Consider the following 13,668-nt stretch of genomic DNA (forward strand, 5'->3'; position numbering starts at 1 on the left):
GACAATACTACAGCGAGATTTCGTTTTGCAAAACATTTGCAAAAAATTAAAGTTCTCTATCTGCAATATATTCAGTTTGCCATCGTAGCCTCGTGAGCGGCATTCAATCTTCAATCTCCTGGTTTCTCTCACTTTTTTGCATTTTCTACCAAAACTCTTGCAGAAATAATTGGCGAAATGAGAAAATGGGAAAACTTTTTTTTTTACTTTTCCAATTAAGTAAATCGGAAAGATTTTAGATTAAAATTGAAAAAAGGAGAGTTGATGGAAAAACTCAGAGGGAAAACCTTTTAAAAAGTAAAAAGTTCGAAAAACTAACAGAACCGAAAAAAGGAAAGAAACACTCAAATTTCACATCCCATTAGATTTGAATGAATTGGTTCAAATGACCCACCTCGTCTCGTCTTTCTTGTCTTTTGGAAAGTTTTCAAAAATCATAAAATTTTGATCTATCTAGAAAAATTTTATTGAGTTCAATTAGTAAAGCTCCCAAAACAGAATACAATCGCACAGTTTTTAGTTGAAAATGTTCAACTTTTTTATGGTGCCATTGCCTCAACGATTATCTCACAATGTCAAATGCTTATGGAGTGTGTAGATCAGAAATAGAGCTTCATTTTTGTAGTTGACAACTTTTTTGTGCAAACCCTTCCTGAAAAGTTACAGATCATCAAAGTATACTACTCTCCCCTTCTAGCACTGAAAAGGGCATTTAATTGACTTTTTGTCGATTTATATTTTCAAAGGATTTGCCCATACGAATAAATTATCGACTACAAAAATGAAGCTCTACACTTGATCTACTTACTCCAGAAACATTATGCTTTGCCCGGCTCGGAACTTCTATGGATTTTCAGCAAAACTTGTTTCGATTCTGCCTGATAACAGATGCAAATACCTATGTATCATTTGAGCTATTAACCAGCCCGATACGATTTTTTGAAGAGAGTTATTTAATAAAAACCGATGGCCCGACATGGCCCGGTTTGCAAGTATGAATTGCAAGATAATCAGTGAGGCTGAGGAACTCTCAAAAAGTGGAAATTTTCTACAAAAACTGCAAGTGCGAAATGATCTGAAAATCTGTTACTATAAGTTGACATGTGCTGTTGATCCTAGCTGTTTCCTAATATTCATGACACTGTATTTGTCCCAAAGCATTTTAAGTTATACTCGGTGGTGTTTGATTTTCTTTTTTTAAGATTCTTTCATCGTTTTTCAAATAAATAAAGTTGATATCACCCCAGTTAGATAACACACATCTCAAATACTCAATATTTTGCTCTCAGTGATCTCCGATTATGAAGAAGCATCTAGTTCGACCTTTCACCCTCATTCCTCCTTTTCCATCAATTAAATTTCCCCTCCCATCAGCACTTCTCTTCTTCTCTCTCTCCGTATCGCTCCGCTTCTCTTTTTTCCGAAAGCACATTGAAACATGTGCTCATTTATCTGTTGAAATAAGTCTATTGAACTCAAAAAGAGACAACTGTCAATTCCCGTCTCTTCGTTTTTCAGTTCATTTGGTTTCTTATCACAATCACTGATTGGTTATTTGTGTATGTGTGCGCTATAAAACAACCACGCATTTTGACTGAAAATTGAATTTTTCTTTTTCTAACTTCGAGATTGTATGTATCAATTGAATGTTTTCAGAGAAAAAGCCAAATGTCGATGACCAACGAACGTAAGTTATTTCTAGTGATTTCATTTTCTCTAAAAAAATGTTTTAAATTAGTTCTATTAAAGATGCCGAATCCATCCTCGCTCCCATCATGAAACAGTATCTGGAGGCATTGAATACCTCTGACTGGAAGACAGTTGAGAGTCTCTATCATGTGAATTCAGTGATGATCGAAAAGGGAAAGAGTTGCATGTTCGGAAATCAAGGTTTGATACCAAAATGTTGTTCTTTTTAAATTTAAATTATCTTTTTCAGCTATCACAGACAGTTTCAAGGCAATGGGAGCCGATTTTGGAAAATATGAAGTACACGTAAGTTACACTATATTTCATATGTTGTCTTTGTTTTACAGATTTTTAGATCTGCAAAACTCAGAAATAGGATATTTGATCGAGACACCCCTTTTCCCGAGCCACAAAAATATAATTTATTGAAATTTCAGATCTCGAACTCCCGTTACGAAGGCGTCGGTGACTTCATCAACATCCACACCGATTTCAGCTTCGTTACTGAGAAAGTAGGTCCCCCACCATTTTGCCAACTCTTACTGTATTATTACAGCAAGGAGTTCTCAGCGGAAAGTTCACTCAAATCTGGAAGAACGAAGGAGGAAAGTACGCGATCTTGCACGATCAATTCGAGCTTTAAAAAGGTTTTATTGAATATGAGAAAATTGAATAAATATTTATAGCATATTGAATGTGAGTAGTATTCATGAGATCACTTTCAGATGAGAGATAGATTACTTAAAACAAATCCGTCTGGATGACTGCATCTCTGACCGTTACCAGAAGTTCTTTGCGATGAAGATCGTATTCTGGAAGTTGCTCGATTTGTTTTGATGGGCGTGGCATTGGGACACCGATTGAGCAAGTTGCCATGCTGTTGTTCATCAAGGAGTCCTCGGAACTCTTTAAGAAATGTTCTTTTTTTTTAAATAATTTCTTACATGGGAATGACCCAGGGTGTAACGTTGGGATTTCTTAGATATTTTGGGAAATGATAGCTCTTACCCCAACTAGAACAAAATAAAAATCTTACGTGCCCCTTTTGAGTTTCCAGAGAATGGCAGACACAATTCCATTTTTTCGAATTTTTCGAGTTGGACCACTTCGAGACATCGTAACTCGGTCAATTCAAGAGCAATCTTCTCAAACTAAAGTGTAATCACAAGATATAGACCAAAGCTCCATAAAAGGACTCATGTTTCCAGCTGTGACTCCCGAATTACTATAAATGAAAATGTGAAAATTTGCAGTTCTCATGAAATCAGAAAGTGGTCATTTTCAAAAAAACGTATTTGGGAGACCATGTCTATCTGATTGCCAGTGACAAATAAGAAGTATATACGTATTCAAATATATGGCTCACCTTTCATTCCAGAGACTTATTTTCATTTTTCACTTTTTCAGTCTAACTGCATGTATACGTCAATTCTTTAAAAATAAACTCAGCACTTTTTGGTAAATTCTCAGGTTTTTTGTGTTAGACGGCTATTACAATACTTTAAAAACTGAATTAATCTAAAATATCATTATGCCATTTGTTCGAAACTAACGATCAACTCTGCAGTGGAAAAACAGCACGTATCCCTATACATGCAGTTAGACTGAAAAACTGAAAAAATGAAAATAAGTCGCTGGAATGAAAAGTGAGCCATATATTTGAATACGTATATATACTTTATTTGTCACTGGCAATCAGATAGACATGGTCTCCCAAATACGTTTTTTTGAAAATGACCACTTTCTGATTTCATGAGAACTGCAAATTTTCACATTTTCATTTATAGTAATTCGGGAGTCACAGCTGGAAACATGAGTCTGTTACCTTTTATGGAGCTTTGGTCTATATCTTGTGATTACACTTTAGTTTGAGAAGATTGCTCTTGAATTGACCGAGTTACGATGTCTCGAAGTGGTCCAACTCGAAAAATTCGAAAAAATGGAATTGTGTCTGCCATTCTCTGGAAACTCAAAAGGGGCACGTAAGATTTTTATTTTGTTCTAGTTGGGGTAAGAGCTATCATTTCCCAAAATATCTAAGAAATCCCAGCGTTACACCCTGGGTCATTCCCATGTTAGTTTTTGAAAAAAAAAACCAACCTCTCTATCCTTCTCCTTCTCTTTATCCAACACCTCTCTCTTCTTTGTAGTCTTCTGTGACGTCAGAGTTGTAGTCGTTGTCTTCTTCTTCTGCGACGTGGATCTCTTCTTCGATCCACTTCTTCCTTCAGCCTTTTTCTTTTCCTTTTCTCCAATATGACGACGTTCCGTCAGCACCGGTGAGCCAACAGTCGATGAGGAGGATGCGGTGAATATTGGTTTTCCGTCTGAATCGATTGTAATGCTGATGGTCTCAGACATACTTGGTAGTGGAATATTTAGAAGTTAACTTTTGGAAAAAGAATGTGTAAAAACGACTAGTGTTTTGCTGAAAGACTGGCTAAACTGAAAATATGTCTTGTTTTTGTATATTTTTTCTTGTTTTTTCCGTTTTCCACCACCAAATAAGAGACCACATAGAACAACTCACTGCCTCCAATTATAATCTCCATAGGAACGGAAGCTGCAACAAAATGTAAATAGAATGATAATTTCTAATCAGTTCAAAAAATCATCCGTTATACATATTTAAAAGATTCGAAAACTCACCACGACGAGAAACCAATGCTGGATTCCATTCACTTGATGATGACGACACTTCCGACGCCATTTCTGGAAATTCGTTTCATTTTGAAAAGTATGAAGAACGTTGTCATAGAAGCAGAAAATGAAATGATATTTCTCAAATCTTCTCGTTTGTCCTTCCGCTTCACTTATTCTCTCTCTCTATCACTATGTCTCTCCCATGTTTCTCTTAAGTACACGCGTACCAAGTGTGCATGTATTTCGTAATGGAAGGAGACTTGAGACCTAGTGATTACGGGTGGGTATAAGGCTAAAAGATCTAGATAACACAGAAATGGAATTGCGAAATAAAGCCTAACTAATATCGGAAGCAATGAAAACCTAAAAATATGAATTCTCACTTCACAGAATCATAAGATATTTTGGTATTTGAATAGGCGCGAACTCTCAAACTCAAAACCTCAGAAATCAAAAACTCTCACAACAAAAACCATCAACAAAAGCAAATGAACAAATACATAGAGAAGCTTCTAGAGCCGCCTGCCGAAAGATGACAAAAAGAGTCACGTTGTCAGTCTCTGTCGATTCTTCTAATTAACACTCCTGGGATTCGTGAGTTGGAGAGCGTACGTGTGTTTTGATAGAGAATGAATTGTAGGACAGATACAAACAAGATATCGAGTAAAACCAACCATTGTGATGAAGACTACTGCCTCCATGAATTGTATCACTTTGTTTTCGTGGTTCCTGAGGGTGGATCACTGGAATAACAATTGGAATCGGTTCTGATAATCTGATAATTTTAAAAATTCAAGTGAATTAAAGATACTGCGTAGTTTGATCGGCTGTAACTTTTCAGGAAGGGTTTGCACAAAAACGTTGTCAACTACAAAAATGAAGCTCTACTTGTGATCTACACACTCCATAAGCATTTGACATTGTGAGATGATCAATGCGGACATGGCATAATCACAAAGTTGATCATTTTCAACTAAGAACTTCATGTCCGACATTCTTTATGATCAGTTCGATTAAACTTGGGTGTGTTTTTAATGTGTGTAACAAATATTTCGATTGAAAGGGATCCGACTGAAAAGTATTAAAATAAGATTTTTGTTTATGTCTGAATCAGCGTTTACATTATAATGGATTAGTTGCTTGAATTAGAAAAAGTCTTCAAGTTCGAACTTTTGTTGGAATAGTTCGCTAAGTGGTCCAAAACTTATGACCGTTCGGACCGTACAAAACCGCAACCGGCTGAGCTACACGGCCGAAAACGCGCGACTCGGGGTCGTTTATCATACCCCCGGGGGTATGATAAACGAAGGGAAATCACAACTTTTTTTCGTCTCACTTCGTTTAAATTTCACTGAATTCAAATATAAAACCCATTTTTCCAGTCGACCCTTTTTCTGGGAAACTGAGCTCATAGTTTTTCTAAACTTCATAATTTCTTTTATACTGTAACAATAAAGAAACACAACCATTGCTCACCACTCTCCTCCATTTCGATAATATCTTTAGCCGTCAACATTTAAACAGTGAATATGATAAGAAGAGTAAGAAACCAATCAAATAACAGCGTCTCCTTCTTATTTCCTTCTTCTTTTTCTCTTTTTGTCTGCCTTTTTCTCCTCAATTCTAATCAGTTGATACGCGTGCTCTCACCAAGGCAACCAGAGAGAGCTCACCTTTTATTATTTTCTAGACTTGTTGTTGTTTGGTCTACGAGTAGCCCTAGACAGGGGGAAAACAGGAAAGGGATTTTACTTTCACATAATAAAAATAATAATTTATTATACACAACCGGCACCTATTGAAATCAATTTACAAAAGTTCTTGTTAATTTGTTTCTTCTAGTGGATTCACTGCTTCAGAATCTTCTTCCACTCCTCCATAGTCTTCACTGGATCCGCTTTGATGCCAGCTTCCACGTCAGCACGAACACGATCATGTGCCACGTTTCCCTCGGAATCCACGAGTTTCAGCACCGGTATCACTACTGCTTTGTACTTTTCAGCTAGTTTTCTGAAATTTTTTTTCTTCAAATTCTATTCACTATTTCTGACTCTTACTGAATATTCTCATCTCCGAATGGAATATACGGCCAATCGGGGAGATTTTTCTCATAATATTCCTCCTGATGGGCGGCCTCTTTGTCCTTCGACACCCACACGATTTCCAGATTCTTTCCGGCTTCTGATTCCTTCACGGCGTTATAGAATTTCTTGATTTTTGGAGTCAAAAACTTGCACGAGCCACACCAGCCAGCAGAGAAGTAGACCACGACTGTTTTATTATCGAAATAATCCTTCGGTAGTGTTCCCTCGACGCCTCGCTTCTTCATCGGCACCGACGCCAAGAAATGGGCGTTCCGAAGTCCGGAAAAGTAGGCGGAGCTTGTGAAGGGGCGGAGCAAGGATCCGGCAAGAAGTGGCGGGGACATCTCCTTATGCTAATTGAATAATGAGAAAAATGAGATTTCGAATTTCACAAAAATGTATTCAGAGCGAATCACGCAGGAACTCATATTCAAACGGATATATTCGAATTCATTTCATAAAAAACTTGAAAAACAATTATGATTTCTACGTTACATCGGGCTGAAAACGAGGAGTAGCGGGTGTCAAAAGTGAGGGGGAAAATCCTGGAGAAACTATTCAACTAGAAAGAGAATAACATTTTTACAATAAACGCGAGAAATCAAAGTCGAGTTCCGGTGAGATTGGTTCGGCGATGAGTAACTCCGGATCGGATAGAGATTCGGAGAAGTGGAGAAGGAATTGTTTGGCGCACGTCTCGGAGATGGCACGTCCGTCGAAGCATAGGTTCACACCCATTCTGGAATAATGAATAAAGTGATATTTGTGGCTCTGGGACATTTCGGAGCCAGACGTTTCGCAGCCATGAGCTCTACAGCTTTAATTTGAAACTTGACTTTTCCAGATAATTCATTGTTCGACAAGTCAAAAAGGACAATTTTTGTGATTTTGTTATTTAAAGGGGACCACAAAAAATTTGTCCAAAAAAACACAATTTTTCTTGAAAAAGCTGAAAATTGTTTTTCTCGAAGAACTAGCCGTACAGCCAAAAACTGCTACTTCTAAAAATTGTGTGTTTTAGACAAAATATCTTGTGGTCCCCTTTATCAAAATCACAAAACATGTCCTTTTTGACTTCTCAAACATTTAAATTAATTATCTGAAAAAGTCAAGTTATCGCAGAAAAAATTGGAAAATTGAGGCTGTAGAATTCATAAACGTCTGACTACGAAATATCATATTTGATATTTGTTGTATTTCTACTATTCTTACAATTTCTGTGTTTCTAATTGTCCATCTCTCGGTACGACTTCAGTCCTCGTTCCTCCAATCGTTAGAATCGCGCATTGTGGTGGGTTGATGATGGCGGTGAAGTTCGACACACTTCCGAACATTCCAAGGTTCGAAATTCTGAATGAAATGTTTGTGTTTTGACAGAACGGAAAAGATTCTTTTTCAAAAGAACACATGTCGTGGAAAAGACCATACATCATGTTCCGAGTTGTCATCTATTTTCAGGGAAATCATGTGAGAATCACGTGATCTACTATGGTTTCTTTAACGGAGATGATAGGGAGAACGACCTATATTATTTTAGAACAGTTCACTCAGATCAAGTACTGCTGAGGTCAAAGCCTGGCCGGGCTGAAAAAAAGTTTCCCCGGCTCCTGCATAAATTTGAAACTTTTTGAAAAACTTTTATTAAAAATGAGCGATTTCCATAGCTAAACTTTACAGAGAGAAGGTAATATGAAGCAAAGAGATAGAATTTTTCTAAAACTTCACAGAAATGGCGCATTTTTAATGAATTGTTTCAAACAATTTCAAATTTATACTGGAAAAATTTCCCAACCATGGATGAGATGTGTCTGACGAAGTTTAGATCGTTCTCATAAGGAATATGCCTTTTTCAAGATAACAATCTCAAAAGAAAAAGCGACAAAACACTACTATCAGTAATTTTTCCCCAAAACTTACGTAAAAGATCCACCCTGAAACTGTTCTGGCTTCAGTTTGCTCTCTCTCGCCAATCCTGACAGCAACTTGACTTTACTCGAAATCGCAAGAACTCCCAAAACGTCAGCATTCTCAACGATCGGAGTGATGAGACCAGTTGGAGTGGCAACTGCTACTGAAATATCTACTGATCCAAGACGAACGATTCCTTCGGGTGTCCAACGGACATTCACTGTTGGCACGGACTGAAAATATGGGAACTTGTTGTTTTCAAATGAAATTACTACGAAAAGTTGATTTTCAGTGTAATTTCAGCGTTTTCCCTCAATTTTGATCATTTTGAGAGTATTTCAAATGAAAAAATACTCACTCTCAACGCCAAAGCAGCTGCCTTTATAATAAAATCATTAAGTGACACAGCGGTTCCAGAATTCTTCAGCTTCTCTCGCAACTCCAGAATATCATCGATTCGCACGTCGACTCCTTGGTATTCGTGTGGAATTTGTTGCTGAAAACGTTGTTATTTCAGTAATCGATAGTTCTAAACTCACTTTAGAAGCGGTCAATCGTTTTGCAATAACGGATCGGATATTCGACAGAGGGATGTCTTGATGATGACGAAGACTGCGATTGTTGGCACCGAAAATGTCTGATTTCTGAAAATTCACTTATTTTTAATGAATTTTCTCTCTTTTTTTGAATTTTTAAAACAAAAATCACACTTTTTCAATAGATTTCTTCTCAATATGTGTTTCTTTCGGCGCATGTACTTGATTGGTCACTGGCTTCAACTTTTCGGCTTCCACAATTTTCATAACATCACTTTTCAGAATATTCTTGTTTTTTGGTCCACTTCCTTCAATTTTCCTGCTTTCCAGACCATAATGAATCAGAAGAAGCTTGACTGCTGGACCACAAACACTGAAATACAGAAAAATAGATTTAAAAATCAATAAATCAAATTTACGTCTGATTATGTGATGCAGTGGATAGATGACGAAGTGCTTGACCACCAGCTAGCATGATTACCCTGTAAAAATATTTTTTGATTATATTATATCAGAAGAAAGGAGGAGTTAACGAAGGCGGAGAGAAAAATCGGTTGTGCGGTGCGCGATGCAAACGCGCTCTAGCGCACGGTGGGTTTATTTATTTGTGATGCCTTCGTTCTATTTATTTTATTGTCATTTTTAATAGTTTCGAGCTATAACTTTAAGAAAATGGCTCTGAAATTGTGAAATTGAATTAATTAATTTTCTCCACGAGAATTACACGAACCTCCGTTGTGAAGCCACATTCAAAATTTCAATGCATGCGCCTTTAAATCTTACTGTATTTTATTTTATTTTTCGTTTTCTTCATCATCTTTTTCATCAAATCCACACTCAATTTCCAGCATGTTCTCACGAATTTTCTTCCGAACAATACCGAATTTGAAACGATGGACACCCGTACGCTTCAATTCTCAGAATTCTCAGCAAATCGACCCAGCCAAAGTGAAAGCATTCCAAGAGAAAGTCGATAAAGGTTAGATCTCTGAAAAAGAGCCTGAAAAAATAATCTAATCAGTTTTTAGCAAAAGTACGACGTGCCTATGCTCTCGGAGGATGTCTCATGTTTATTTGGATTTCAACACACGGAATTTTGCTTTATAAGTCGGTTATTTCTTGAAAACTTGAATAAATTAAAAATATTTTTATGCAGACGTCGAAGTGAGCACCGAAATCTCAACGAAAAGCTTCCACCGATTTCATGGGAAGAGTTTGAAGAGAAGTATTTGGCTACTGGTGATGTAAAATCAATCGTTTTTCAACCACATTTCGAAACGGCCAACGTTTATTTACATTCAGCCAAAGAGCAACAAATGAAGAAGAATTTCGTGGATTTGGTGAGTTGAAATGCACAAGAAGAGAGTGTTTTGTCAAGAAAATCGTAGAAATAATGAAAATAATGTGAAAATGTAGGAAGATTTTCAAAAATCCGGAAAATGTTCGAACAACTCGATTATTTCAGACTGCCCTCTTCTAAACTCCAAATTTTTCTCCATTTTCAGGTCCACACAACACCTGACAAGTTCTCCCGCCCTCCGGACGTTCGATTCTATCTGGAAGCATCTGCAGAAGACGTGCAATCCCTCGTCACCGCCGCCACTCAAAAATACAAAAACCACGTGGATTTCGAGTTGGATCAATTTCCCAGTTATCGAGAGCTCTCCTTCATCGTCGGATCCTCGCTTTTTGTGTTGGCAGCGATTACGATGGCGAAGTGATGATCTTCTTCAGAAGAAGTGAAAAAGTTTTGTAAATTAGTTCTCAATTATTGTTAATTTTATTGATTGTTTTCGGGTTGACACCGACTTTTGCAATAGAACAGATCAGATTTCTAACAATTTATTCCAAAATTCTCTCAAAATTTCAAAGAAGTCCCATAAGCCGTCGGTGTATTCACTCGACTCATTTGCTCATTCATTGGAATTCCACGTCGTCTTGCTTCCTGCTCGACAATCGAATTCTGAATTTTCATCATGTCATCAAAAGTGCCTTGACCCTCGATTCGACCACGATTCACATAAACGACTTGATCGGCTTGTTGCATTGTGGCAAGTCTATGCGCCACGACTAGCACTGTCAGGTTGTGATTTTTCAACAAATTATCCAAAGTCATTCGGATCAAGTAGTCTGACGTGGCATCTAGGGCACTTGTCGCTTCGTCAAGGATCATAATTTTTGGTTTAGAGATTAGAGCGCGGGCGATTGCGATTCGTTGCTTTTGACCACCGCTCAACTTGCATCCGTGTTCGCCGACCTGTAAATAATATTAGAATCTTAAAAAAACTATTTTCAGCCAACCCACCATCGTCTCAAAACCATTCTCAAATCCTTGAATAAAATCCAGCGCATTCGCCAATTGTGCAGCCTCCTCCAGCTGGAATTGACTGATTCTATCCGGAAATTCTGCTCCCATCAGAATATTCTCTCGAATCGAACAAGTAAAAAGGACGGGTTCTTGTCCGACAGTTCCAATCGCATGTCTCCAAGCAGTTGCATTTATATCACGTAGATCAACACCATCTACAGTAATCCGTCCATCTGCTGGATCATATAGTCTCAACATTAGACTCGCAATCGATGATTTTCCACTTCCCGATGGTCCGATGACTGCTGTAATCTTGCCACGTGGAATATCAAAAGATATATTTTCCAGTGTCTTCTTTCGTCCAGCATAGGCAAATGACACATTCTCAAATCGAATTGCCTCCTGGATGTCAGTCTTTCGAATTCCAGTCGTCAAATTCATCACTGGTTGAGAATTCTTCAATTCCAGCAGGCGAGATGAAGCGCCGAGACCTTTCATCACTTCATTATAGAAACCGGAGATATTTGAGAGACTTGCTGCAGCTAGAACAGCATATAGACAGAACGAGGAGAGCTCTCCATAAGTAATATGTCCCGTGTTGATCAAATGACTTCCATAGAATAGGATTGAGGAGAATGCAGAATATCCGGTGAATTGGAACTGCAAATGTTGTCATTTTATCATAAGGGATCAGAGACTTTCTCAACATACCGATCCAATTAAACTTCCTTTCGCCAACGCCTCAGTCTTAGAGATATCCAGAACTAGCTCTCCTTTCTTAATGTATTCACTAATCGATTGTTCTTCAGCACTCAACATTCTCACTGTCTTCATATTGGCCATTCGTTCGATAGCTGTCTGAAATTTGTGAACAGGAAGTGCTACTATGGAATATTCCAGACGTAACTCGGCCTAAGTACTTCTTAACACAGAGATTCCGAAGTCTCTTGAAAAATACAATTTTTGCACTGGAAATGACTTAAATCGCATTTATCTCGGTTCAATGAACCGTTCTGCGAATATGGATTACATATTGGGAATCAGCGGTAACAAGCCAAATCATACCTGATTAACATCTGCTGCCACCTCCTGCAATTGCCACGTACACTGTTGTTGCACCCTTCCGAACATTTTGAATATTCCAATCACAATCGGGGCGGTTAAGAAAGAAACTGTCGATAATTCAACGGAAGTCATTAACATCATTCCAACAGATCCCACTCCAACAAGTACCGCTCGTACTCCGGCACGAAGTGATGATGAGACAGAGTAACCGACGATGACTGTATCGGCAGCATGACGGGAACCGATTTCTCCAACCATATTCTTATCGAAGAATGTCATGTCTTGTCGGATAATCGAACTGTAGACTGCTTTACGGAGACTTCCAACAATATTCACTCCTGGAGCAGAAAATATATAAATTTAAATTATTTTTCAATGAGAGTTTGAAAAATTGCTTCGATCTGTCTAATTTTGGTTGAAAATGAACCCTTTTGACACGGATTGTGCTAAGTTTTCAATCGAATGGAAAAATTGAAAACTTAGCACAATTCGTGTCAAAACGATTCATTTCCTGCCAAATTTAAACAGATCGAAACTATTTTTCGATAGAAATCCTTACCTGCAATCTGCAAGCAATACACCTTTGCAGCCGTCGCCAGTGCACCAACAGCTAACAATCCAACCAGTGCCATCGGTTGCTCCTTGAAAAACTTTGCAATCTTCATAGTTATTTCCTCTTCAGATTTTCTAGTATCACTATCGAATTGATCGATTAGTTTTCCCAGTATTCGAGGGATAATTAGAAAGATTCCACTGGAAACCACCATGAAACTGGTGCCCACTGAAAATAATTTGAAATATTTAAAAACAGAAATTCGTGAGAAGACACCTCACTTACAAATAATCCATTTTCTAAACGGTTTCGCGATTTCGTACAATTCCACCAAATCTTTCCATGTGGTGTGTCGAAGGAGATACGCTGCGTTTCGACGATCGACTCGTTTTATCTGAAAATCGGAAATATTCAGAAATAAACTAAAATAACTTATTTACATTATCATTTAATTTCAGATTCTTCACTCTTGCTGTCAAATCTCGTCTTAAAACATGAGTCGCTGACTTCGATTGAAGAAGCATTCGATAAGTGGAAGTGGGTAGTTGAGAGCATAGTGAGCTTCGCAAAGCGCAAAGACAGTGCATTTAATATCTTAAAATTTGAAAATTTGGAAGCTATGCAAATGCGCTCTGTCGGTGAAAAAAATTAAAGTTTTAAATAAAAAATTAACGCAAAGGAAGTAAATCTGAAAACCGCCCGAAAACTTGAGTATTTTTATAAATACTCTCGGGAAGTCTCTGTTTCTCAGCGTCTTGCAATCTCTCTTCTCTTGTTTTAATGCTCACAGAGCACTCGAGTGATTACTCAGAGAGCGATCAAAATGTGTTGTAGACTATAGTAGGAGGGGATCAGTGAACGTGATGTTAGATATCGGATCAT

At 37.7% G+C, this 13,668-nt stretch overlaps 6 protein-coding genes across 6 annotated transcripts; 2 read left to right on the forward strand and 4 right to left on the reverse strand.

Annotated features, from left to right (window-relative positions):
- Positions 1-1,668: 1,668 nt before the first annotated feature.
- Positions 1,669-2,332, forward strand: GCK72_011996 (uncharacterized protein; the record flags this gene model as incomplete). The annotated part of the gene is made up of 5 exons (XM_003103487.2): positions 1,669-1,687; positions 1,750-1,890; positions 1,940-1,995; positions 2,127-2,201; positions 2,246-2,332. 5 exons carry the CDS (start codon positions 1,669-1,671, stop codon positions 2,330-2,332), a joined length of 378 nt encoding a protein of 125 aa, XP_003103535.1.
- A 98-nt stretch (positions 2,333-2,430) lies between these two features.
- Positions 2,431-5,327, reverse strand: GCK72_011997 (uncharacterized protein; the record flags this gene model as incomplete). The annotated part of the gene is made up of 5 exons (XM_053728787.1): positions 2,431-2,595; positions 3,790-4,016; positions 4,339-4,401; positions 5,007-5,107; positions 5,236-5,327. 5 exons carry the CDS (start codon positions 5,325-5,327, stop codon positions 2,431-2,433), a joined length of 648 nt encoding a protein of 215 aa, XP_053583559.1.
- An 852-nt stretch (positions 5,328-6,179) lies between these two features.
- GCK72_011998 (uncharacterized protein) lies at positions 6,180-6,760 on the reverse strand (the record flags this gene model as incomplete). Its single annotated transcript, XM_003103492.2, has 2 exons — positions 6,180-6,342; positions 6,390-6,760. 2 exons carry the CDS (start codon positions 6,758-6,760, stop codon positions 6,180-6,182), a joined length of 534 nt encoding a protein of 177 aa, XP_003103540.2.
- Positions 6,761-6,998: 238 nt separating this feature from the next.
- GCK72_011999 (uncharacterized protein) lies at positions 6,999-9,335 on the reverse strand (the record flags this gene model as incomplete). Its single annotated transcript, XM_003103512.2, has 7 exons — positions 6,999-7,155; positions 7,629-7,766; positions 8,334-8,557; positions 8,683-8,820; positions 8,864-8,968; positions 9,035-9,233; positions 9,280-9,335. 7 exons carry the CDS (start codon positions 9,333-9,335, stop codon positions 6,999-7,001), a joined length of 1,017 nt encoding a protein of 338 aa, XP_003103560.2.
- Positions 9,336-9,709: 374 nt separating this feature from the next.
- Positions 9,710-10,581, forward strand: GCK72_012000 (uncharacterized protein; the record flags this gene model as incomplete). Its single annotated transcript, XM_003103409.2, has 4 exons — positions 9,710-9,839; positions 9,889-9,967; positions 10,017-10,200; positions 10,366-10,581. 4 exons carry the CDS (start codon positions 9,710-9,712, stop codon positions 10,579-10,581), a joined length of 609 nt encoding a protein of 202 aa, XP_003103457.1.
- A 137-nt stretch (positions 10,582-10,718) lies between these two features.
- GCK72_012001 (uncharacterized protein) lies at positions 10,719-13,310 on the reverse strand (the record flags this gene model as incomplete). The annotated part of the gene is made up of 7 exons (XM_003103399.2): positions 10,719-11,117; positions 11,166-11,828; positions 11,880-12,026; positions 12,234-12,571; positions 12,793-13,014; positions 13,072-13,180; positions 13,227-13,310. 7 exons carry the CDS (start codon positions 13,308-13,310, stop codon positions 10,719-10,721), a joined length of 1,962 nt encoding a protein of 653 aa, XP_003103447.2.
- Positions 13,311-13,668: the final 358 nt, after the last annotated feature.

This window comes from Caenorhabditis remanei, chromosome IV (assembly GCF_010183535.1).
Source record: "Caenorhabditis remanei strain PX506 chromosome IV, whole genome shotgun sequence".
Classification (NCBI taxonomy): Eukaryota; Metazoa; Nematoda; class Chromadorea; order Rhabditida; family Rhabditidae; genus Caenorhabditis; species Caenorhabditis remanei.